Source organism: Actinia tenebrosa, unplaced genomic scaffold, assembly GCF_029948245.1.
Source record: "Actinia tenebrosa isolate PJP-AT-01 unplaced genomic scaffold, QUT_ActTen_1.0 PGA_scaffold2__45_contigs__length_23673736, whole genome shotgun sequence".
NCBI lineage: Eukaryota > Metazoa > Cnidaria > Anthozoa > Actiniaria > Actiniidae > Actinia > Actinia tenebrosa.
In genome coordinates this window covers 18,055,478-18,081,357 of record NW_028292579.1, presented here as the reverse complement: position 1 = coordinate 18,081,357, position 25,880 = coordinate 18,055,478, and the positions used below count along the sequence as shown (strand labels likewise).

The 25,880-nt window shown below is 36.6% G+C and overlaps 3 protein-coding genes and 1 long non-coding RNA gene across 6 annotated transcripts; 2 read left to right on the top strand and 2 right to left on the bottom strand.

The window, feature by feature from the left end:
• Nucleotides 1–637: 637 nt before the first annotated feature.
• LOC116303059 (nibrin) lies at nt 638–13,809 on the bottom strand. The gene is made up of 18 exons (XM_089034569.1): nt 13,544–13,809; nt 11,670–11,951; nt 11,520–11,561; nt 11,153–11,235; nt 10,231–10,373; nt 9,468–9,553; nt 9,143–9,219; nt 8,770–8,873; nt 8,469–8,586; nt 7,342–7,538; nt 6,019–6,110; nt 5,336–5,442; nt 4,225–4,316; nt 3,214–4,021; nt 2,728–2,874; nt 1,908–2,024; nt 1,426–1,475; nt 638–920 (listed from the first exon to the last, which is right to left on the bottom strand). The coding sequence occupies exons 2-18, from the start codon at nt 11,716–11,718 to the stop codon at nt 875–877; spliced, it is 2,358 nt and encodes a 785-aa protein (XP_088890695.1). The 5' UTR covers nt 11,719–11,951; nt 13,544–13,809; the 3' UTR covers nt 638–874.
• Nucleotides 13,079–24,877, top strand: LOC116303070 (phosphoenolpyruvate carboxykinase, cytosolic [GTP]). Of its 2 annotated transcripts, none has more exons than XM_031712522.2 (7): nt 13,079–13,220; nt 14,673–14,933; nt 15,280–15,464; nt 20,122–20,516; nt 21,419–21,734; nt 22,177–22,641; nt 23,457–24,877. In XM_031712522.2, the coding sequence occupies exons 2-7, from the start codon at nt 14,734–14,736 to the stop codon at nt 23,741–23,743; spliced, it is 1,848 nt and encodes a 615-aa protein (XP_031568382.1). In that variant the 5' UTR covers nt 13,079–13,220; nt 14,673–14,733; the 3' UTR covers nt 23,744–24,877. The 2 variants fall into 2 exon arrangements, with proteins under 2 accessions (XP_031568382.1, XP_031568381.2); XM_031712521.2 differs by lacking the exon at nt 13,079–13,220 and adding an exon at nt 14,370–14,500.
• LOC148909474 (uncharacterized) lies at nt 15,471–18,623 on the top strand. 2 transcript variants are annotated; one of them, XM_089034570.1, is made up of 4 exons: nt 15,471–16,659; nt 16,954–17,102; nt 17,162–17,366; nt 17,760–18,623. In XM_089034570.1, exons 1-4 carry the CDS (start codon nt 16,568–16,570, stop codon nt 17,773–17,775), a joined length of 462 nt encoding a protein of 153 aa, XP_088890696.1. In that variant the 5' UTR covers nt 15,471–16,567; the 3' UTR covers nt 17,776–18,623. The 2 variants fall into 2 exon arrangements, with proteins under 2 accessions (XP_088890696.1, XP_088890697.1); XM_089034571.1 differs by lacking the exon at nt 17,162–17,366.
• Nucleotides 18,138–19,184, bottom strand: LOC148909473 (uncharacterized). Its single transcript, XR_016120553.1, has 3 exons — nt 19,170–19,184; nt 18,809–19,063; nt 18,138–18,536 (listed from the first exon to the last, which is right to left on the bottom strand). It is a non-coding gene; the product is annotated as an uncharacterized LOC148909473 (long non-coding RNA).
• Nucleotides 24,878–25,880: the final 1,003 nt, after the last annotated feature.

The following is a 25,880-nucleotide window of genomic DNA, read 5'->3' as shown; positions in this document are numbered from 1 at the left end:
CAGCATGTTTTTTTGAGAAAAACAATTTTTGTTAAAGCAGGCTAATTATTTTGGCAGCTCTCGCTGATGTGGGCCTGCTTTCACTCACACTCACTACGACTACATTATTACTATTTTATGCAACGAACGGCTTACATGTTGATTTTTACGGAGGAAAACCGGAAAAAACCCTCTTAGAACAGGAGAGAACAACACATCAAACAAACTCAATTGACATTTGGCGACCGCAGGTCCAAACTACATGTCCCCTCGTGTGTAAAGGACTTGATTTTGTCGCTGTTGCATGTTTCTGGGCCATGTCCCTGCTACATAACCTCTAGTGTGTAAAAAAAAGACCCGTAACCAAGGCGGTGCTTTTGCAATCCCCTGTACAAGCTACACGGTTTTGTTGCAAGAACATGTTGGATTTCAAGTCACAAAATGCATTATGGACAACGAGAATCCAATCAGCGAAAGTTCACAACAATTCGGGGGAAAAGCCGATAATCCAAAGCTTGTGGGTTTTGGGAAGGTTTTTAATTGGGGGGGGGGGGGGGGGGGGGGAGTCAAAAGCCTCCCAAAAACCCACAAGGAACGCCTGGCTACGCAGGCTACTGTATCATGAGTGCATGCAACCTTTGATCAAGCGAACATTGGCACATTTTCAGTCCACATTTACTGTCAAAAACGAGCCTACATTAAGCGAACACCAGGCAAAGTCCCGAAGGCGTCCGCTTAATTTTTCTTAGTTTATTTCTTTATTTCTTTTTTCTTCTTTTTTGTAGTATTGCTTTCTTCTCAATCTAACAAAAACCTCGGACCCTTGGTCCTGATTGGTTTATATAACACTGTTTGGGACTGGAACTACTGCTGGCATGACAACGGTACAGGACGTTTATCTTCCTCGGCGTTTTCTTCCTTGAGGCAAGCCTGCGTCTGACCTACCGACAGCAAGTAAACATTAATATCAACATCATCATAATCATCATCATCTTCATGATCATTTTGATCATCATCCTCATCAACATTATTATCACCAAACCACACAACCACCACCATCATCATCCATCATGGTGACTATTACCAATACCATCATTAACATCATCATCACTATCATTATCACCAAACCACACCACCACTATCATCATCTATCATGGTGACTATTACCATTGATACCATCATTAACATCATCATCATCATCTTCATCATCATCATCCATCATGGTGACTATTACCAATACCATCATTAACATCATCATCACCATCATCATCATCATCCATCATGGTGACTATTACCAATACCATCGTTAACATCATCATCACCATCATCGTCATCATCATCTTCACCGTCATCACGACTGCTACCATGTTGCCTTCATACAACCAAACACGTCAGCACCATCGTCACCCACCCCCTCCCCTATACGCACTGTATAACAATACTAACATAAATAGCTGTTCCTCCATCTTGTCTCTTCTGTTTTGTTCTTTGTTGGCCTAAAAGAAACAACGAATAATAAATAGAGGTTATTACACTGCTAGTCGTATATCACAGCCGGGTAATTTACTCTCCGGCATATCAAAGGATCGGCCTTAAAATGTATACAGTTGAATAATGTTCAAAAGATTGGCATCTCGTGAATACTGGAATACTGCGTAGTGAATTATAGCTGGAGCCTTGGATAAAGGAAAATGGGTTCAAATAGAATGAACAAGTTTTTTCAAACTTTTGAAACTCAAAACGCGCGTCCTCTTCTTGTTCTGAGGCTAGAAGAAGTTAATAGGAAACTTTCAACGTAAAATAGCGGTACCGTCTTAATTAGAGACGTTAAACAAAGGGGCCACAGTTTATCTGTACTAAGTTCGCAACTGTCAAGTGTGACCCTCTCTAAACAAAAACATTATTCAAAATGAATTAGATTTTGCTACCTCTCTTGCTTCAATGAACCAGTCCTCTTGATCAATGCCGGTAGATGTCTGATGTACCACTAAGTCACTACCACCGATGATCTTAGGAAATCGTCTTTCACATCCAGCATACCATTGCTACAAAAGAAAACAGAAAAAACACTTGAAAGTTATATGTTAGGCTATAGACTGATTGTCAATTTGTCGGGAACACATTTTTGCACTGGGTCACAAGAAGAATTATTCTGGGCGACAAAACAATGTTGTTTTCTTTGCATAAGAAAAGCAGGCCTAATTTTTTTTCCCCCAGAACAATTCCACTAGGACATCAATGCAAAGAGTCTATATTGAGAGTGATAAGCGCTGTCTCTCGCCGCTATTGTCATGTGTTTTCATCCATTTACTCGTCGCGTCTTGGTTCTCTCAAGTGCATCGAAAGGTTATCCCATGCTCTTTGCGATCTCTTTCACTTATGATAAGTACTCAACGAACTGCAATTGATTGATTGATGATTTTTGTACAACCGATATAAATACTGAGGTCCTGTTACGTTGTGTAATTTTCTCAGCAACTTGTCTCGCAATACTTGAAAATGTAGCGTTGCTTTTGCTGAGGTGAGTTTTGACACTCGAGGAATGATACACGGTGCAATGGCGTTGCCAGGCTTCTGCAATCCGTTGCCAAAAGTACAACTGAGTTTTACTTCGTGCAACGCTACACGCGACAACAAAATTGCGAGAAAACCCCTAGACAAGTTCATGAGAAAATTGCACAGTGTAACAGAGACTTTATTTATAAGCACCGCTCAAAGATTCAAATCAGATTGCTTTTCAACACCAACCTTTCTAAACTTCTTAAAGTTTTTCCCAGTAACTCGTGTTGGAGGTGCAGCTTGTTGTGCCTTGGGTTTGCGGACAAGAAGAGACACCACATCTACGACAACTAGGTTTCTTGGTAGACCGTCGTCTTCAACTTCTGTTTTTATTTGCTGCAATTAGAATAAAGTTTAATACAGGCGACACTTAAGTAAATCCAGCAATCTCTTGCCTTACTGATAATTTTTATGAAACATTCGATTTCACTGTCATTGTTCTATATTCTATATTTGAGCATAAACGTCGCGTTGTTCTTTTTGACATAACTCCTTGGTTATAAAGGGGTAGTGTCACGTGACCTGTTTGTGCAAATGGCCTATTCTATATACACCTTGGCTATTATAGCACATTATATGATGGACATGACAAGTCAAGTTCACAGCAGTTCATTGCCGCATATTTCCCGAGCTATATTTAATTTGATTAAATGTGGAGTTCCTATAACTTCTTACCCTTCCGAGTATTTTCGTACACAGGAATCCATCAACTCTCTCCTCAAGCCGTGGTAACACAGGTTTAATATCCGATTGCGCTCCATTCTCTTCAAGCTCATCCATGTTTCCGAACAGCTGTTCTTTAGTATTATCATCATCGTCTTCAAAACCTCCTTTCTTGTTATCATAACTGCTATATCCTTCAGTAGAGGGTACTTGCTCTGGTGACCTGAAAACTGATTCATTCCTAGCTCGTTTCGTAGGGATATCTTCTTTTTGACTTTCCGTTTCCTCTGTACTATCTAACACTCTTGTTCGTTTGGGTGGTCTACATTTAGATTCTTCCTTATCGTGTTGGGAACTATTAACACCGTTCTGTGGTGCCAAGGAACTGACATCCATTCCCATACTATCTGGAATGAAATCTAATTTGCTAGTGTTTAAGGACCCTCTTTCCATTGACGTTCCTTTTATTTTCCCATCCAAATTTTCATTCCGAGTTTCAGGTAGTCCTCTAGTTGTTTTACTAGAATCAAGGCCCTCGCTATCTGGGATGACACTCTTTTTCTCTGCAGTGCTTGGAAATAATGAACACCTCTCCTTAGTATCTTTGATAGGAGTCTCTACAACCAAGACATTCGTGTCTTTACCGCTTATATTTAAGGTATCTGGTATAGGACTTATCTTAACGTCTGGTCTAGATTTTTGTGCCTTGGGTGTATTGTCCTCGGTATCTAAAACGACACCCTCATAAACATGTTTCTTCGTTCTTTTTGTACCACGTTCTGGAGAAATGTGATCAGGTTCGGCAACTTTGCTTGTAGTGCTGTAAATAGCATAGAATACTTTATTTTGATATCAAAAGTCATGACAACTTTACTTGAAGACTTTATCTTAATGCTATTTCAAAAAACGCTGTCGGTCGAAGATCTGAAATCTTTTATGGAAGAAGAAAAAATGGAGAACCCGGAGCAAATCGCGCGTACAATATAATGATAAGGAGTTAGCATGCTCCTTGTTTAAACCTACCTTGACTGATTTGCTTCAGTAGTCCTAAGAAACACTATATCAGGCGTCTTGTCAGCATCTTCTCCCTCAGATGGGTACTGGGGCTTCTTAAACTAAATATGATATATATGTGAGTGTTTTGATAGATAATGGTTTAACTAATGGAACCAATACATCTCCTGAATAAAATTAGATTATAACACACATTCATAGTTTTGTAACAGTTGCCAATACACGCTGCACTTTTCTTGATCCGACAACACGATTTTACTCGTTTAGTTTGTTTGTTTGGTTTTGCTTTGCATTAACAGCTCGAGAGAAGAATTACAGCGTTTATTAAGTTTCGTAATGATCGGACACGAAGTCTTGCATGCGGCTAGAAAAAAAAAAAAAAAAGAAAGAAAAAAAATTGTTGCAGAAAGCTCGAATGCTTTAGGTTTTTCCTGCAGCATCATTTTGGAATAGGCCGTTTGCATGAAAGCACTATTTTACTACCACTACCAAAATGCTTCAAGAATTTTCTTTCTTGTTCAAATTTGTATCTCCTCATGAGAATAGTAAGACAATTGGTGCTAATTAACTGAACGAAAGAAAGTGTGCAAGGGACTAAAATATGCATGCGGCACTATTAGTCGGAAAATTCGTCAACGCAAAGTATAATGCAACTATAGAGTGCAAACAATTAATCCGTGAAACACTAATTACTAAATAGTACAAGATAGTGCTAATTAAACAATAGAAAACAATGGAATTTGCATGAAATTGTGCTATTTAGTGTTACTAAAGTTTCACGGTTATATTGTTTGCACTCTATTATTACATATTTGGCTATGTATACTAAATTTAGACAGGGCCGCCTATGTGCATGATCATCCACCATCACCTGTCTATTGTTAAATATTTGCAGGAATTTTATCGAGCAAATGCAGTACCTAAAGTGGTCATCCGAGCCACTTTTAAAGTCTAACCAATTGTAGCTATAATTACAAAGGCAGCAGTTTCTCCTCAGATAAGCCATGGTGTTGGTACGGCCGGGGATCGATTCCATGGTTTCCCACACCATAGTCCAGTGCCCAACCAACTAATCCAAACGGAAGGAAATATTTTTTATTTAGTGTCAAAGCGTACTTACACTTTTCTGATTAGCTTGTGCTTTGTGTTGCGGTGAAAAGACTTGCGACGTTTCGTCCAGCCCGACATTTAGTGACTGACAGACAATGTTCTGAGTCAACGCTGGCACTGCAATACAATCAATGAAACTTACGATAAGGACGTGTTAGTCGTACCATGACCGTGTATGACCATTTCTTTACGTTGAACAAGCAGTGACGTCGCACGTTGCATATGACTGGTTCAAAAGATGTCGTTAAATGCTTATCGAGATATATATACCCGGTTTTTAATGGAACTACTACGGAAATCACCGAAATCAGTATGGAAAAGACCCGAGTTTCTTATGACAGCCAAGTCCACTTTTTCATTTCCAAACAGTCCATGTGCATGTGATAAAATGTGAGCCACTTTGATAAAAAAACCGTAACATAACCCTAACCGGGACAATGGCAAGTTAGCGCAAGCATTTCTACTTGTCAGTGGATTATAGGATGAAAATAGAAATAGAAAATAGATAAGGTCTGATTACGGATAAACGCCAGCAGTTAAACGAAATTCAAAATGGCTGACACGCGATAAAACGAATACCAGCCGACCAAAACGGATTCTGCCGTGCTTCCATGCTTGGGATCCCTGTGGAGATACGCGGAGGGTGTGTCCCTTCCATGTCGTATTACTGCATTCAGTTCTATCTGTCATTACCTGCATCGATGTCTGGATTACAGTAGTTTGTGAGTGTCATTTGTAAAATTGCCAAACCAAGCTCTGATTCAGGGATAGGTCTTTTGTCGTGACTAAAATATGATAAAAAGATGCACTGCTTAGAATCTGAAGACATCCAAGTACAAAGTGCCTTTATTATAATATACATTTATGTCAATAAACGTAGACATCGCCAAAGGCTATAGGCAATAGGCAAGAAGCGATAGGATAGGTCATTCCAAGATCCAAGAATAGCTGTTTCTGCTATTGGAGTGTCAATCAATCAATCAATCAATCAATCAATCAATCAATCAATCAATCTTTATTGTGCTCAATAGTGTCCTTTGGTTTTGAGACTGATTCAATGTTCTTTGTATTCAACGATACCATTTCCATGTCAGAATGACCTATCGCCTATCGTATTTGGCGATGACAATATTTATTGAAATAGGAATATACATGTTGAAGAATGATAAGACTTTTGAGTTTCTTAGCCATTTCAGCACACGATATACCCTAGGTGCTTTGCACGCGTTAGTCAGTAGAGTTTCTTTCTTTTCCGAGGCTTTTTTTTCTGGGTATTCCGGGTCCTTCCATGCGTAAAACGTAACGCAATTTACAATTCGAAGAATTTAACTATACCACATTCTTCATACGTGGAATTAAACCCCTTGAAAATCCCCGAGATTTGAAACATCCGCTACGCGTCATGCTTCTCCTAACACCTCTCTCGTGTTCTGGCAATCCCCATGTGCTTTATAACTACACACAGCACGCACGCGCGTTTTGTATTTTTCATTAAAGATGTGATGTTTCTTCAAGCAAATTTTTATCGGAAATTATTTTTCCTGAGAAAAGTTTGCTTGAAGAAACATAAATCACATTTTTAATTAACAAATAAAACAGATTTTTCTGTGCTCCGTTCAGTAATAAAGTACGCAGGATGTAGCGTAAGCACGAAAGAAGTGTAAGGAGAAGCACGAACCATGGGCGAGTTCTTCTCACACTTTTTGAGTGCTTACTGCACTTCCTAAGTGCTTTATTACTGAACGGAGCACGGAAAAAGCTGTTTTATTAGTTTTATCATATAGTAACTAATTTTATTTCGGTATTGAATTTATGTACGCAAAAAGAAAGACGGTTGCAGGATCTAACAGAACTTCGCGCGCGCAGATGGCTTCAACACTGTGTTCTGTTCACTAATAAAGCACAGTTTCGACCAATCAGCGCGCACGTACTATCCTAACAATATAATAAGAACTATCAAAACAAAAAAAAAAACAAAACAAAAAATTAAACCTCCTTAATACAGCTATATCTTACTTTTTCAAGAAATCCATTATTTGTGTAATCCACTGCTTCATATCCATTGGGTAGCTTTCCCTTTCTTTTTGATCAACCATCATCACACAACAACCATCATTTACAAACATTCTCTTATCTTCTTCATTATCTGTTACTGAATCCTTGAGTAGAGTCTTTCCACCACACATCTCGATAGCTGCATGTGTTCTTTTGTACTTAAAAATAATAATAACTTGAAAATTCATGAACCTGAAGGTGGTAGGCTGAGAAGTGGTGGAGGTGTTACCACAGCCAGCCCAAGCAACGCATTTGTGGTGTGTATGAAGGAATTTATAGGCATACATTTACTGTAAATCCCTTCATACAAACCACGAAAGTATTGTTTGGGCTGCCTGTGGCTAGTAACCTAAATTTGTTGGACTATCCAATAGATTTGAGATTGGCAATTAAAATGATCAGCAAACACAAAATTTAAAATTGAATTACTATGAAAATTAAGAATGCAGTAATTTTCAGCCCCTTTTGAACAATAACAATGTGAAGTGTATTTAAAAATTAGGAGCAGGCATAGCTCAGTTGGTTAGTGTCAGGTGCGGATCCAGTGGAGGAGTTCAAGGGTAGTGCACCCAGGTTCGAGTCCCTCTGGTCTTGGTGTAGTATATGAAATAACAGTTGCTAGTAAATTCTCTCCTGTGCTTTGAGTGGTTTACGGGTTCTCAGGTTTTCCTTCCTCCACAAAAATCAACTTCTAAATTCCAATTGCAACTCAGTGGATGAAGAATTACTCTGTAGAAATGCCCTGCTAAATCCTAACTATATTTTTATTTTTTTATTTTTTTTATTTTAGAGCTAGAGCTCAATGGTTCAATCCTTAGACCTCCATGTCTGTTTTGATTTCTTTTTGTTCTAGCAAAGTGTGCAGCTTTAGCTTTAAATACTTGTATTATATTAGGACCAAGGGCACACCTTCAAGCACTTTATGCATAAGCCCTGGCTTGGGATATTTGGGCACCTCTAATACCTTTTATTAACTTCTTTGTGATGCATATCAAGAAGATCAAGGTCAATGGGCAAGAGATTATAGTTCAAGGCGAATCCCACAAAACAAAGTTAGCATAGTAACCCTTTTTTAATGGTTTACTTACTTGCTTGTTGCTAAGAAATATAAAAGTCTTTCCACTAAACAAGGTTTTTCTTCTGTTATTAGGAAGAAATAGAGGTCCATCAGACTTGATTGATTCTTCTTTAAGAGGAGGCAAAAACCTAAAAAAATGTAAAGGGATAGTAAATGTCATCCAAACAATACCTTCTCAAATTACCTTTAGTATCTTTTAGGGGCATTTTTGAAAATTTCTGTCAATCCTACCCGATACTTTTACCCTGGAGTCCCCTCCTCCCCTCCTCCCCCCTCCCCTGAGGCAAGGAATTCATTTCCAAAATACTTACTCTTCTGGCATAGGTAACCCACTTGATGTTTCAATTGCCTGCACGATTTCATTAAAGATGCTGGGTGTGACTATGGAACAACAGTCAGCAAGAGCATGGATAACCTTGGGAGACACAACAAATATTGACTTTCTATCCCAGACGATTGAAAATAAAATATAATCAATCTGAATTAAGGCCTGATTTTCGGACTCTAAAGTTTGCTAGAGTTTAATGATTTGAGAGCTTTTTGTCCTGGTTGCCTGACTTGGTAAAACCTAACCCTCTGAATTGCAATTCAATCTTTAAATTAACTATCCCCTGACTTTGATCTGCCAAGCCAAAAAAAAAAAAAAACAGCTCTGTGATACTAAGCTACAGAACTACACTTTACCTTTATTGTGAATAACAGCCCATCCATCACCAAATGAGTCACACATCCACTTTTCCAATCATTTAAAACATGTCCGCCTATACAAACAATACAGTGGTTAGTGCATTCAAAACAACATTTTCCAACATTTCAGAGGAAAGGAGAGGAGAGAAGGGATAACAGACAAGTGGAATATAATGAGACATAATATGAGACAACATTAGATGAGATGATAGGAGACCTCATATTGAGACAATGATAGACTTACCAATCAATAATCCCATTGGAACTATGCATCAATTATATCCCATGCAGCGTGCATCTCACAAAGATTACTGCTACCTACCTAATAAATGAATCTGTTTCTTGAGGGGCTTCTTCTTAGTGTTATCAAGACATGAAGTGACCACTACCAAGGGAGTGTAAGTTAATCTGAAAATGTTACATAACCAGTCTGTATAATCTCAGATAACAACTAGTTTTGGAACTAGTTTGGGCTTTGTCGGTGTTTTTTAGTTAAACAAATGTGTCGTAGTGGATAATTTTTATAACCGTAAATACGAAAGATAATAGACTGACGTTTCGGACATTAGTCCTTCCTCATTGACTCCGACGAAGGACTAACGTCCGAAACGTCAGTCTATTATCTTTCCTATTTACGGTGATAAAATTATCCACTATGACACATTTGTATAATCTCAATGCATTTGTCTTGCAAGCCTAGGTTACACATCCTTTACATTACAAATTAATAGTTGTGCTAAAACATGGTCCAAAACAAGAAACAATTATGAGATAATAGGTACTATAACTAAATCAGGGTGATGTGCACAGGTAATTAATGAGCGCCTCTTACCAACAAAATGAAATGTGACCCAGTTTTGAGTCCTGTTAGGCTCATTGTCGTATGTGAGTAGAGTTGTTTGTTGGTTCTCTCCTGTGCCTTGAGTTTTTTTCACAGATTCTCCAGCTTTCCTCCCTTACAAAAAGCAACTTCTAAAATCCAATTTGATCTTAGGATATATTCTTGATAAGGTTAGCCTCTAATATTATAATATCTCTTTTCACACTATAATGCATCACATATGCATTATATATATACCACTTACCTATAACAGCTATGATGATTGCCAAAGAGTATTTCATCACCATTATTGAGTCTAGTTGGCTGAGTAATCTTGACACCATTAACAGATATTCCATACTTTGATTTGTCTGTAAGCATTACTTCTGGTATCTTAGAGGGATCTCCCTGAAAGACATCAAATATAATTTTGTCAAGATCATATTTATGGTTTATTCATGCTTGTAATGTAAGTGACTGAGATGAATAATCATAGTTGTTATGCTGGCCGACATCGGTAAAAGGCATTTCCATGACAATTATTTTCCATCACAATGTGCCCTTTGACTGATGTCAACCAAATTACATTTTGTTGTGACGACAAATTGTAAGATTTCATGCTTGCTATAAAGAGCAACTGCAACATGGCCTGACATGGATTAGAGCAGTTTTCATGACTGTGATAGGCTCAATGCTGTATGCATGCCTTACCACGACCATGATGTCTTTTAGAATTTTGGTTGCAACTGAACTGGCAGTGCTGTGACCTTGGCTGTGTCTGTGTCATGTTCGTGCTGTGTGTTGGGTATTTGATTTGATGGAGAGTAAATTCTCATGCAACGTGATTGGTCTAGCAATTACATTCATGCAGCACCCTTTACACAGTCAGGCGAAAACTGCTCTAATTGCTAGACACTCTGGTGTCGTATGTACGTTGAGTAGCTAGATGTTTATTGCAAACAAATTCTTTTTATTTTATGGGTAAAACTGGGTAAATCAAGCTAATCGGCTGCTCAGCTTGATTAGCTTGCTATATTTAGCAGCTATTACCTGAATCTTGGCTATAAACATTAATGTTGTAAAGCATAATTTGATATATATATATATCTATACATATATATGTTATTATTATTGGTAATAAAGATACTTGTTGTTGTTGTTGTTGTTATACCCAAAATAGCACATACCAAGTTAGAGATATCATGTTGGACAGTGATTACAGCATGCTTGCGACTGATTGATGGATCATCCTTGATCAATACTGCACAATCTAAACAAACATTCCATGAACGAAAAAAACATCTTGAAGGAATAAAATAAGCACTTGGACTTTTTGCTTGGATTTTAAGATGAAAAAAAGAGATTCAATGGACCAGGAACTTAGGATTTACAGTTACTGGAAAAGGGAATGACTATCAACAGCTTTTTTTCCATTGGATTTTCCAAAATATACAATTTATAGGCTGCGAAATTGGACACCCTTTATTGTCTATCTTGTCAAATGTTGTCTGAATATTTCGACGATAAAATAATAACAGCATATAATGTCCATACCTTTTCTCCCTACGATGTATTCTTTTCCAGTGAGTAGTTTAACTAGCAAAGATAAAAAATAATGCAACATTTTAACCGATCTTTGGGTCTGTGCCTTGATATTTTGGGCATCTTTCACATCTTTAATTTCTGATCAACATCTAATCTTACCAGAATCTTGGCTATTTGAGGTTGAGATCTTGGGAAACAAGCTCCACATGTTCAAGTAGGAGGATAGACGGTCCAGTATTTCAATTCTGATGCGTAAAAGTTTTCATTTTCCAGCTTTTATACTCTTTACTTTCCTTCTTGAAGTCTCGCGCCAAATGCCATCCAAAGGCAACCCAAATGGATTTTAAGAGTTTTTAAGTTGTGACGTATTTCCGGTTCCAACTGCTCGCAAAAAGCGCTAAAAAATGTGGGGGGAAATGTTCTAAATGATTTAATCTCCACCTGAAACAATCAAAATTTCGGAAAACAAATCCTGTCATGAATCAAATAATGCATTTCACTTTGTAACCAGAAGTCGTTTTTCCATACGATTGACGTCACCCGCTTTTAAAAGCTTGCTATGCCACAGGGAGCCCAAGATAGCAATCAAATTCTGAAATCCGAAAAACCGTCCTTTTATTTTATTTGTTTACTTCGAGAACCGGGAAAATCAAGCAATACATATATGATACAAGATAATTTGACGATATCATTTTTCATAGCCATGTTCTCTCCACTTTATAGCGACCTTTCTGAACATTATAAAATATGTCATATTTTGGACTTCCCTTCTACAGAGTATAAAGAATTGCCAACGAAGGAGACTCTGCTAACAGGGAAATTTTGGACATGTAACACAAAAATAGAATAAAAAGAAAATTTTCCGATTGCATTTTTATACTAACCATAAAAACACTCCTTAAAATATTGCCTTAAACCTCTTTCGATGAAATAATTTGTCGCAAAGTGCAATTTGATCAATATTTAAGTAAGGAAACAGTTGATATATTTTATCTGTGAAATGCTCCAAAGTTTATATTTCTGCACTTTTTATTAAACAAAATAACATTCGGGTTATAATCTTTTTATTGATTTATGAATTTTTTCTAAGCTTTGTCAAAATATATTTTTTGTTTCTCCAATTCCCCAGGGATGATAAATTATGCGAAATAATTAAATTTTAAGTATCGCGGCTTTTTGTAGAACTTAATGAGTGATTCTTCGGTAAATAAATATAAGTTTTAGAAAAGTACTAGTAAAAGTACTATAAGTATTAGTAAAGAACATAGGTGAAACTAGATACTCAAGATGAGTCGATGTCAAGGATTCATCCAATCACGTACTAATCCCTAACCTGAAATACTATAATAATCTTGGACAAATTTCCCATTCTTCGGCAACAAAGATGTTCTATCTTGAATAAAAGGTTTGGAATAGGTAAGTTTACGAAGATAGACATTTTGTTTGATATTTGGCGTGATTATGGTCAGTCTGGTCGCACCCCAAGGCAACGTATGACCGGATATGAAAGTGACAGATGGTTGGTTTATTTATATACAATGATGTATTGACTGGTGCGTGCGCGTAGACTAGGGAGAGGGTGTGAAGCAGGCGTGCTGGTTTGCATGTTGCAGTGATAACGCACGGAAGCTGTCGAAAGAATAAGACGCTAAACAAGCTGCTGTTTTTGCATAGATCTCCATTCTAGTCTCCCTAGAACTTGAACTGCAGGTAAAAGTTATGAATTTTCGATATGTCTTCATGGATCTGAACTTCTTTTAGTCGAGTTTATATTGATATTTGACATTTGTCTGGTTCAGTTTCTTTTAGGTCACGTAAGTCAGTTTTTCCATAAATCATATTATTTCAAGCTAAAGGAAACTCTCAGAGAAAAGCATGAAACGAAAATGAAGGGAAATGCCTTCAGCTCTTAAGAAAATATTAATTTTTTCATGCGGTTTTTTTTTTCAACATTTTCATCATTTACCATCGCGAAGGAAAATTTATTTATCGTCGAACCCAGACATAACTTCAACCCGTGACACTTTTTGTACCTTTTTATGCCTCCAATTTTACACTACAGGCCAGAAAAACGTACTCCTCCACACTTCTTTGAACTTGATTTAAAACGAGGAGTGGCGAGGAACGACGATCGCCTAATTCATGAAAATGCATTGTGTAGTTGTTTGTCGGTTGGGAAAATACCAGCGAGACATGGCCCATGACAGGTCTTCACGAACCAGATATCAAATCTGATATGAATCTAGTCATCTTCTACTAAAATGAATACTAATATAACCTGCATAAAAGCCTTCCCTTGGAATATTTGCTATCTTATTATTCTACTAGAGAATAAAGTAAGTTTGTTTGTACCAAGTGCCCTGACCTTAAATTTTAATAATGTTTTTTCAGTTGACTTAATTTTGCACTTCATGTTTGGTAAAAAAATATTCAAGTCTGCAAACTGCTAAAAAAAAACGGTTTTCGGTTACCAAGAATAATTTTGATTATATATAACTTGAGCTACAAATTTATTTTATTATTATTTCTTATTTATTCTTCCTTATTTTAATTTCATTTTGTTTATACTTTAGTGAGTGAGTAGTTTCTTTTGGGGGAGGGGTGGGGGAGGAGAGGGAAATTCTTCAAAACAAGCCAAAAATACCCCTAGGAACCTTTGTTTGACACAAAAACTTGTTTACGTCAGTATTAAGTACGTGCAATTGTCATAATTATTTTCTTTGAGCTGTTTACATAGAAATAATTTGAAGTTTGATATATTCGTGCCACGAAACACGACCATGGTGTTAAGACACGGTCACGTGTTGTATCTGGACCAATCAGGCCCCAGTTAACGACCTTTGGACTGTGTTCCAGTGGAAGTCATTTCGTCACTACCTACGAATGCAGCCAACGGAGACGTGAGGCGTCACGATTCTCGAATCCTTTATAGTTTAGTATTTATATTTTCTCCTCTCAGTAGTAATGTCATTAGTCTATCTGATTACTAGGTAGGTAAGATGGTGATCGTGGAATCGTTGAAGTCAAACAGATCAATCCCTTTGAAAAGTAGTTCATCATATTCATTATGTTAAGCATTATAATAATGTCACATTGCCCAATCTTGGAGGCCGTTTGCAACATATAACAAAGGTATTCTGACATCTTCTTCATGTTTTATAGGCTCCCGAGGTCTTCGTCGTCCAGATCGTTGCCAATTCGTTATCGTTTAATACTTCGAACCATGTCTTCTCTGCCTCCATTCGAAAAAGGTGATCTGAATTCTCTGTCAAGCAAAGTTCAGGAGTTCGTTTCTGGCTATGCCGAGATCTTCAAGCCACAGAACATCCATATTTGCGATGGCTCCAACGAGGAAAATCAAGAACTGATAGATAAGCTGATAAAAGAAGGGGCTTGTGTTCCACTTACCAAGCATGATAACTGGTAAGCATTTTGTGTTTCCCTGCTATCACTTTATCGCTGTTGTGGATATATTGCCATTATTGATTGGGACCTATTTTCGATCCCAGGAAAAAACATTAGCTTTCTTTATCTTTATCAAACCCTTTGTAAATAATCTTTCTCTTCAAATACTTTTATTTTTCTAGACAGAAATCAGTTTTTGAATTAAGTATTTTTGTGATTCCATATTACATTGCTTTTTAAGAATCAAAACTCTTGGCTTAAAATTAATTATAAGCTTATTTCCGCTCCTAAAATAAGCTCATGATCTAGCATAAACAGAATTTTCTTATTAACATGGGTTCGGCTTTGTGTCTTTCTTCTCCAGCTACGCCGTAAGAACTGATCCCAAAGATGTAGCTCGTGTTGAATCCAAGACATTTATCTGCACGGAGAATCGTTACGATGCAGTACCTCATGTCAAAGAAGGAATACAAGGCGCTCTAGGTCGCTGGATGTCGATAGACGACGCTGAGAAAGAACTTGAAACGCGATTCCCAGGCGCCATGGTCGGTACGTAAGAACATTAAAAAGCCGCATACAATATAGGCTTATTCTTGGCAAAACATTTCGAAAACTGTGCGAGAAAAAGAGCCGTAAGATGTTTGAGTTTGTTTGTATTGTCCAAGCCGGGATTTTCATTGCTTGTGATTGGAGCATTAAGTAGGCGTGTTGGGGTCGTGGTGCGTGTCATATGATTCGTGGCACCACACACGTAGAGGATTCCTTTCGATAAACCTTTTCGTTGTCATTTATATTGCTTTAAGGAAAATTTAAAATATTGACCTTTATTTCTGATGCTTTTAAGTTTTGATTCTATTAGCTTTTCCCCAAAAAATGAAATATTTTTGTAATCTAACCAATTTTGCGCCTGTATTTGCTTAATTCGGTTTTTTACTTTTTTAGCTTTACTTTTTATTCTAAGAATGAAAATTTATCTTTTCAATTTTGGATTTTGGGATAATGTAGAGGTTGTGATGTATTTACAGTCAAAACAGCTCAAGCTTACCCCCTAGGTTCCATTTAATGCTTTTATTATTCAAATATCGAAATTATTTATTCTTTCTGAGAATACCAAGACTCAGGATTTGAAATAATTTCCAATTTAAAGTGTATATCAGGTCTAGAATTTTTTTACGGTTTTGGCATCTCTAGATGATATGAATAAATATTCCAAAAAAAATTTTTCGATTTCGAATTTTTTTCACCTCGAAATCAGCCTTCAAAGTTAGATTTCTGGCGACGCCCAGTCGTGTTGGCCGTGTTTTGGGAGACGCTAATGGACTGGCACTAGTTTTTCTGTGACGTAAATTCGGTGACACAGTTTAGATCGGCCTTTCGAAGTATTGTAAATATGCCTAGTAGGTGCGTGGTTGGAGGGTGTTCAAATATAACGAAGAAAGGCATAAAACTTCATACGATCCCTTATTTTAATGATGACCGACCAATAGCAAAGGCTAGAAGGAAAAGATGGGTCGATTTTGTGTTGAAAAGACGAGCAAAATGGACGCCTACGGCGACTTCGGCAATATGCTCGGAGCACTTTTCTCCAGAGGACTACAGTCAGCGTTACTCTTTCGGAGAAGACGACAGAAAGCTGGCACACTTAGTAAGGGATGAGACCGGAATTGTGTCATACCCAAAACTTTACCCAGTTCCATCGACTAGTTCAGCTGAAGCCAACAATTCTCAAAGAAATCGCCGAAAGGTAAGTCGTCGATTGATAATAAAAAAATGTCACACATATTGGACTATATGCCCCAACTGTAGCACTATCGTTTGTTTACTATATAGATTTTTCTAATGTTATAATCATAGTATTATTCTCATATAAAAGCTATCAAGAAATAAGACATAAATGCATGACTAAATATTTGCATTCTTGCAAAAACTTGAATTGCAATATGCAAAATAAAGAAACAAATGAAATCAAACTAAGATATTCGAATAATAAGAATAATAATTTGTTATAATCATTCTCTTTGTTTTCTTTCCTTCCAAGACAAATACTTGCTGTAAGCCACTTCAACTACAATATCATTAGAGAGACAAAAAAGAAGCCAGATGGATCAGACCAAGTGAGATTTATTTATCCGAAGTTTAAAAATGGGGAGGCTACTGTAAGAGATGTGAGAATAAAACCAGATTATGGTAAGAATTATGGTCAAAAAATACTTGTATACATGTTATTGTTTATCTTTTATCAATAGGGTATGTGGAAGAGATATACATCACTTTTCTCGAAGCATTGCAGAAAGAAGACATGTTAAGAGAGGCACAGAAAGAATTAAAAGAAATGACCCCACCATCAATGAACACGATGCTGGTAAAAGAAAGTAAAACTGTGGCTTTGGAAAAAAAGGAAAAAAGAAAGAGTATGGTTGTAGACAATGTACCACCCACAACACCATGCGAGTAGGATGTTATTTCCCATTGATGTTTCTAAGTTTGAAGAGTGCCATCATCATACCTGTGAAATTTGCTTAGCTGAATAGCACTGAATAGTGCTAACCAAACAAAAGAAAACAAATGAATTTGTGCTAATTATTACTACTATTTAGATTTTGTACTATTTCACTGGTTATACTGACTGCACTCTGTTTCAGTGTTCAAATATCACCAAGTCCTTATTCAGTGCTTTCACTATAGATCTTTCTTCATAATTAGACTGTTGTGTCTAAGTCATGAAGGTTTATTTCTAATATGTTGAATAATCTAACAGTCATAACATAATAGAAGTATAATATAAACTAACAATTTTGTCATCAACTATTCACTTCATGCTAATTTGTGCATTACTTTTATCAGTATCACAGGTACTTGAACAAGAAGCCAAAGCTGCCGAAATGAAGAAAACAAAGAAGATTGGAGAAGGCAGGATAGAGAAATCAATCCCTCATTGCACTCATTGCAAGAATCCCATGAAAGGACACAAGAATGTGAAAGACTGCCCTAAAAACCAGAAAAGCAGTTAATACTCTCTTGCTTTTAGAGTGAAGTTACTAAACCCGTGAAATAGAAATTACTTGTTAAGGTGTAATAGTCAAATAGACACAAAAGAAAACAATGGCATTAGAGTCTCAGTGCTAAGGTGTATTAGTCTACTATCCATTTCACTGGTTTAGTGACTTCACTCTTATATTAATATGTAGAAATGTATCATTTTGTAATACTTTTTACAATTAATTATTTTATAATTTTTTATTATAGTTGTAAGTGCAATACAAAGTGACAAATACAAAACAACCCTCATAAAGGCAATTTGAGTCATTTCTATTAGACCCATGATACAAAGTTGTATAATTAGTGAGGAGAGTCGAAGTAAAACAAAAGAAAACAGTGAATATCTACTACTATGTAGTGCAATTTTTTTCATGCTTCGAGTAAAATCACTCTAATGCAATGTTCTGTTTATAATATAATATGTATCACTCGTTATCTTCGTATCCACAAAAATCGGTGCTAGGAAACTGTTTTCTTATCGAGTGGTATGCACAAGCAGGCAGTGGGATTCTCTTGGATCCTCCTCCTTGATAACCATGAACCAATTGGGTGAATTCCCTGTAAGCTGTTGCACGGAGAAGCCTAAAATATGAAATGATAATTTGTTAGTATATAAACTTATCAAACAAACAAGAATATATTCTTGAAATAAACAACTGTCAGTTACAATTGCTATTTACATCATTATCATGGAAATAAGTAATACTTTAAAACGGCATGGTATGACTTGTAAAGCACGTGAACAGTAAAAGATATAAGAAAATAAGGAAGAAAACATTAGTCATAGTTATCTTACTTGTTCTGGGCCCATGTAATTAAAACTAAGCTTAGAAGAAAAAAAAGGATTTACTCACTCTTCTTCACTGCCAGTTTGTCTATACTTATATCCGTCGATAGTGCGGTACTTGGCACATGATGAACGTAGGGACCAGCGATTTAAACAAACAGGCTCAAACCCTGGATGTAAGGTCACACAAATGGGAGGTACTTCCAATTCTTCGAGCACTTCGGAAGACTTCAGTGACTCGAGACAACCCTCTATTTCGTGACAGCAATTACACTCTTGAGGTTTTTGAAGTAAGTCTTTCTTGCAATGACCGCATCTACACCTAAAAGAGGAAACGTTTAGATTTGCGAGTTAGTAAAAAAATCAAAACGAAACTAAATATTTTGCAAAAAGAGTGAGCTTGTAGCTAGATCTTGATAGTTACGTACCAAGCGCTATTCGGCGTGACGCCATCAAATCTTTCTTGAAGCTTTTCATTTCTCTTCTCAATCTTTGAAATTTCTTCGTTATATTCACTGAGCCAGTCCACATCAGCAAGTGGTTCTGAAGAATATGGTCCTACCAATTCGTGAGATTCAGACCTGGGGTAGCTATCATCTGACTCGTGTGTTTCAGCATGTTGATGGCATTCGTCCTCTATTTCTCCATCCTCTTCCTCTGAATATATACTTGAAATCTCGCTTTCAGAGCTGCAATCACTCCCGTAATGGTTCGTAGCCATCTTGTGAAATTATATATTGAAATTTATGTTTTTTGAAGGAATGAAAGTCACTAACGGGTCAATGTTTACAATACTTTGTCTACTCGTATCCTTGACAATCGCTTTTCTCGGTTCTCGAATTTACGTCACTAGTTACCAGTCTCCTAAAACACGGCCAACACGACTGGGCGTCGCCAGAAATCTAACTTTGAAGGCTGATTTCGAGGTGAAAAAAATTCGAAATCGAAAAATTTTTTTTGGAATATTTATTTATATCATCTAGAGATGCCAAAACCGTAAAAAAATTCTAGACCTGATATACACTTTAAAACTCGAACTCTCACTGGATTATTGTGTGCTCCTTGTATGAAGTAAACCAATCAGAATTCGAGTTTTGAATCACTTATTATTCCGAATCTTGTCTTAGTATTTTTGAAAAGAATAATAAATTTCAAGATTTGAATAATGAAATCATTAATGAATCTAGAGGGCTAAGCTTGAGCAGTTTTGACTGTAAATTGTTTACAAAATACTTAAATGCCAGATAACAGTTTGAGAAGTAGAAATAGTTTATAACTTCCCCTCTATTCATTTTTAACACTGTTTCAAAAAAGTTTGGAACTATAATACAGAAGTTTCAGGAAAAAGAAACTTAATTTATTAAATGTTCCCTTTTCTAGGCCGTACTATGTATGTAATGGCTTACAGTATGGGACCTGTAGGCTCTCCTGTATCCAAAATTGGTGTACAGATCACTGACTCTCCCTACGTAGTATGCTGTATGCGTATTATGACACGAATGGGAGCTAAAGTCATGAAAGTGCTTGGTGATGGAGACTTTGTGAAATGTGTCCATACGGTTGGATTCCCTAATGACGGCAAGAAGCAACCAACTGTTCCATACTGGCCTTGTGATCCAGAGAGAACCTTGATTCTGCACTTCCCTAAGACCAGAGAGATCAAGTCATTTGGTAGTGGTTATGGAGGGAACTCTCTGCTTGGGAAGAAGTGTTTTGCATTAAGGATTGCTGGTAATATTGCTAGAGATGAAGGATGGTTGGCTGAACATATGATGGTAAGTAATAAAATTCAGTAACTAAATAAATGTTTGTTTTAGGAAGGTAGCACTTGATAGATGCAATGGCTACCAAATCTGTGCCTTCATTCCATTATCCAATTCGTCAATCCTAACTTTGCTTGAGTGACCAATGAAAAAGGGGTAGTTTTCCCAATGGATATAAAATAGGTTTGGACAAACAAACTCAAATTCAGGAGGATTTTAGTAGTTACGGATTACACTCAACACAAATTAAATTTATTTCAAAACAATATATTTTATTACCAAGAAGATATAACTAGTCTATTGATTGACTCCGATGAAGGACTAACGTCCGAAACGTCAGTTACTATTTTCACTACGGTGTATAACTTATCATTCTACAATAACTGTATAACTAGCTAAAAACTAGTGTGAGCTGTGTCGGTGTTTCTAATAAAACAGTAATGATAACATGGTAAATTATACACCGTGAAAAGATGAAAAAACTTACTGACGTTTCGGACGCTAGTCCTTGGTTGGAATAAAAGAGAACTAGAAGAAGGACTAGCGTCCGAAACGTAAGTTTTTTCATCTTTTCACGGTGTATAATTTACCTTGCTATCATTACCATTTTATTACAATTTCAGTTCATTTTAAAAATTATAGTTATTCATTTGTCTCACATTTAAGGATCATTTTTAGAAGGACCACAACATTTTGACTGCAAACTGTTAGTCTTCATCAGGTGATGGTTGTTGGTATTGGATAAAGACTAGTTGCACTTAGCAGTCAAAATGTTGTGGCCCTTCTACAATGACCCTCAATTGTGAGGCATTAATTAAGTGCCATTTATTACAATTCCATGATGAATAATATTTTTCATTCTATTGCACTTATTTATTTATTTATTATTTATCATTTTTTTGTTATTTCTACAGATTATGGGCCTGACAAACCCAGAGGGAAAGAAGAAATACATTGCAGGTGCTTTCCCCAGCGCATGTGGAAAAACCAACCTTGCCATGTTAACCCCTACTATTCCTGGCTGGAAAGTAGAATGTGTTGGTGACGATATTGCCTGGATGTGGTTTGATGAGGATGGCCAACTGCGTGCTATCAATCCAGAGAGTGGATTCTTTGGTGTTGCTCCGGGCACATCAAAAAAAACCAATCCCATCGCAATGAAGACTTTTGAGAAGGACACCATTTTCACCAATGTCGCTGAAACTTCTGATGGTGACTTCTGGTGGGAGGGTGAGTTTGTCCATATTGCCATATCTTACTACACAATCCACCATAGTGTGGAAATGCTGGGATAAAACATGCCATTGTTTCACTCACAAACATCAACCTATTGCACTGCATTACTAAAGGCACGTGCAACTTGCAAAAATCTTATTTTTCTTTCTTCATGCTTAAATATGCTTCAATTCTTCCTATTAATGCATTTTATTTTTGTACTTTATATTTATTTCAAATTTGCTTCTTTTTTCCTTTTGATTCTATGAAACATGGCTTAATATAAAGGCTCCTAATTTGCTCTTGTATGTTCTTTATCAAACTGTCGCTAAGGAATGTAGATGACAATTCGTATATTTTGAGACATGAACATTAATATTTGAGGGTGTGACAATGACAAATCACCTTTACCAAAAATTATAGCCTCTTAATAACATGCAACAACCATTTGTTCCAGGTCTTGATCCACCAAAAGAGGGAATAACAATCAAATCATGGTTGAATCAAGAGAACTGGACCCCTGATAAGGGTTTTGCAGCTCACCCTAACTCCAGATTCTGTGCCCCAAGTGATCACTGCCCAATCATGGACAAGGACTGGGAGAATCCTAAAGGCGTCCCAATCAGTGCTATCTTGTTTGGTGGGCGTCGTCCAGTTGGCGTCCCACTTGTCTACCAGGCCTTTAATTGGCAACACGGTGTGTTTGTTGCTTCTTCCTTGTCATCTGAAACAACTGCTGCTGCAGAATTCAAGGGCAAGAACATCATGAGAGACCCTTTTGCCATGAGACCATTCTTTGGGTACAACTTTGGAAAGTACCTTGAGCATTGGCTTGGTATGCAGAAGAAATCTGACAAATTGCCTCCTATTTTCCATGTCAATTGGTTCCGTTTAGATGATAATGGGAAATTCTTATGGCCAGGTAATCATTGTCGCTACCCTCAAGTAATTTAATTCATTTATTGAAATACAATAGAAGTCAGTCACTCCATGAGAGCTTTGTTAATATTATTGGATACAGAATTTTCTTCATTTTCAGTTAACTTTTATATGGATTTTCTTGCTCACACTCGAGCTCTGATCTCAAAAATTTTAGAACAACGAAAAACAGGTTTTGTGTTAGTCCTTAAAAACTCCTTGCAATTTATTTCACCTTTTCAAGCAGATAAACTCTTGAATTTTACGGTTTTAGCGAAACTCCTTGAATTTCTGCTTTGATCGTTACAGTACTTACATGGTACTAAAATAGATCTAGTCATTCAATTTTTTTTGCGTGAAATACGATATCAACCAGACCTCATTTCCCTTTTATGAAGGGGTACTGGAAACAACTTGGAACATTGGCCATGTGAGAACAGCATGTAAAACCATGGCTTAATTAGCTAAACATACTCCTTGAAAATTCATTTTTTGGCCCTGGAATACATCTTGAAGAGTCCTTAAATTTTAAGTGGATACCCCAGCACCAACCCTGAGAAATGATACTCAGGACAAGACATTTGATAAGTCTTTTCAGATGGCATCTCTCTTATTTTCCTTTCTTGGGTCACACAACAGGTAGCCTTAAAAAACATGAGAGAGACTCAAAGCAGAGAGAGAAATACCTGCAGAGGCAGCCAACATTTGATGAGCAATATCCATTTGCGTCCTATCTGACTTTTATGGCATGGCAGCTCCTATCATCAACATTACTTTTGATTCTCTCTAATCCTGTTAAACTCTTTCTATTTGATAAAGGTTTTGGAGAAAACTGCAGAGTTCTGGAGTGGATATTCAAGCGTTGTGATGGTGAAGACCTTGCAGATGTCTCCCCAATTGGCTATATCCCCAAGAAAGATGCTATCAATACTGAAGGCCTTGGAAAGATTGACATGGATGAATTGTTATCTATCCCTAAAGATTACTGGATGGATGTACTGAAGAACCTGCGTAAATACTGGGACGAACAAGTTGGGGAGGATTTACCAGGTCCTGTGAATGACGAGTTCAAGGCTCTGGAAGAACGCCTCAAGGCTGCAAAGTAAAACCTTGTTTTAAGTATTGGCAGCAGAGTTAGAACGGATTTCACAAATGTTGTATTTCACAATTTTAAAGACAGAATAAGCTATTGATAAATTAGGTATATCTTCAGTGGAACCTTTGTGGTCTTAAGAGATGTATTTATATAATACTCTAGTGATCAAAAAAACCCACAACATTCAAGTTATTTGTTTTTTTGTTATGCTATCATAGGAAGGATTTTGTACAGTTATGTTAACCGTTTGGTTTTAGTTTTGTTTAGGTTAGTACTTTTGATCTATTGTTATTCTGAAGAATCCAACTAAGTTGAGATTTTGGTCAAACATTTTTTGTTTTTTTTTTGTTTGTTTGTTTTCTGACAGAGTTTTTCATTTAGTTCGTTTATGGTTTTACACCTTGAATATCATATTATTTATTTCACCTTTTTTTCCTCCAATTTATAATTTTTTCTCACTTAGTGCCCAGATTGCCTTTCACTAATGACAATAAATATTAAAATGTCTACAATTTATCATGTTAAACATAAACAGTAACAAAAATTCAAAACTGTTGAGCGCAAACCATACATTTGTGGAATAGCACAAAAACTAAATAGCAAGAAACATTTTGTCCATTAGGTTGTACCATTTCAAGTATAATGGCTTGGGCTCTAATTAGAACATGTGTCTAGGTATATAGTAAAGAGTTTGTATGGTTAAATATTTTCGGACTAAAAATTCAAAAAAAGGAACTTGAGATTAGTTGTTCTGATAAAGTTTATTTTAATACTGCATGATTTGATACTGGTAACACTTCATAGTTCTTTTGCTTCAAATTTAATTTTCAAATTTATCTTATTAGACAACAAGGGTGTCAATTAATTCAACAGTAATTTATATAATGACTTGTTAACTTGAAGAAACATTATTTTAACTGCACCAATTTAAGAAAATTCCTCCAACTTGAAATTTTGTCGATGTACCAAAGTCGTTGACAGGGGAGTACGATGTATTTTCATAGATTTCCAATTTTAAAAAAAACACGTGAGAATGAGAATATTATTATTATCAAGTAATTTAAATTAACTGAATCTTAGGATTTACTTGTTTTGAAATGCAGGAGTAAATAAAACATGGATGGGGATTTCAAATCCTCTAAAATAGTGTTTTTTTTAACTGTTCGTATAAGGCTGCATTCATAATGTATAACAGGGGGGGTGGCAGGCGAAATTTAGGGGATCAGAAAAATTTTTACCAGTAAAATGGGGGGGGGGGGGGGGGGTTTGAAAATTTTCATCACACAATTGGGGGGGATGTAAAATTTTTAGAAGAGGCTACGAGAGATTACCCAGGGGGATAGTTATTTTTTCTCATACATTATGAACGCAGCCTAAATGATATTTTCTTTTTCCATGTGAAAAACTGGTAAATCACAGACTGCAAGAAGTTGTTAAGGCTTGAATTAAATGTCAAATTTCACGAGCTGAACCTACAATATACCTCTTCGGCTCTGGAGCGTTCAGGTGTTGTCGCATTTCAGACCATCTGTCATTCCCTTGAGAATTATGTTCTTTGTTTGAGTTGTATCCATATTTATGTCGTCTCGTGCAACCGAGCACAAACCTTAAACAAAGAAATGATTCTCTAGGGAATGACGTGGTCTGAAATGGGACAACATTGCGTCAGAGCCGAGAAGGTCTATTAATTCTTTGATGTAATTACCTTCAACTCGTGAAATTTAAGATTTGACATTAGCTTTATCTAACTCTGTTGTCAAGAAGCATTCTGCTATGCGTCATGCTTCTTCTCATGTTCTGCCAACCCTCGCGTGCTTTATAACTGCAGACAGCATGTGTGCGAGTTTTCTGTTTCTTCAATAACAAACTAAGAAAACCATGGTAGATATGCAACAAAGCATACTAAACACCCTGTTCCAAACAAAATAAACTCATTCTGGTTAAGTTACATATCACGAGGGTTTCTTGTCACAGGAATGTCTTTCCATTGTTGGAGAGCCTTCTACCCTTGAAATTGCCCTATAACACTATGATATCACATCAAAACAATCTATTGTTTTAACGCTGATGATCGTGGTCGTCAGAGGGGACAAAATAGACCCAGCACACAAAATCATAAAATTCGTTTTAAGAGAAAGTGAAAAGTA

Coding starts and splice junctions, on each gene's coding strand:
- LOC116303059 (XM_089034569.1), bottom strand. CDS start 11,718: ATGTGGAGCTTGTTTCCCAAGATCTCAACCTCAAATAGCCAAGATTCT. Junction 11,562..11,669: donor CTCAAATAGCCAAGATTCTG/GTAAGATTAGAT, acceptor TATCTTTGCTAG/TTAAACTACTCACTGGAAAA. Junction 8,587..8,769: donor GGGTTACCTATGCCAGAAGA/GTAAGTATTTTG, acceptor ACATTTTTTTAG/GTTTTTGCCTCCTCTTAAAG.
- LOC116303070 (XM_031712521.2), top strand. CDS start 14,475: ATGTCATTAGTCTATCTGATTACTAG. Junction 14,501..14,672: donor TTAGTCTATCTGATTACTAG/GTAGGTAAGATG, acceptor CATGTTTTATAG/GCTCCCGAGGTCTTCGTCGT. Junction 22,642..23,456: donor TGGGAAATTCTTATGGCCAG/GTAATCATTGTC, acceptor TATTTGATAAAG/GTTTTGGAGAAAACTGCAGA.
- LOC148909474 (XM_089034570.1), top strand. CDS start 16,568: ATGAGACCGGAATTGTGTCATACCCAAAACTTTACCCAGTTCCATCGA. Junction 16,660..16,953: donor CTCAAAGAAATCGCCGAAAG/GTAAGTCGTCGA, acceptor TTTCCTTCCAAG/ACAAATACTTGCTGTAAGCC. Junction 17,103..17,161: donor GAGAATAAAACCAGATTATG/GTAAGAATTATG, acceptor TTTTATCAATAG/GGTATGTGGAAGAGATATAC.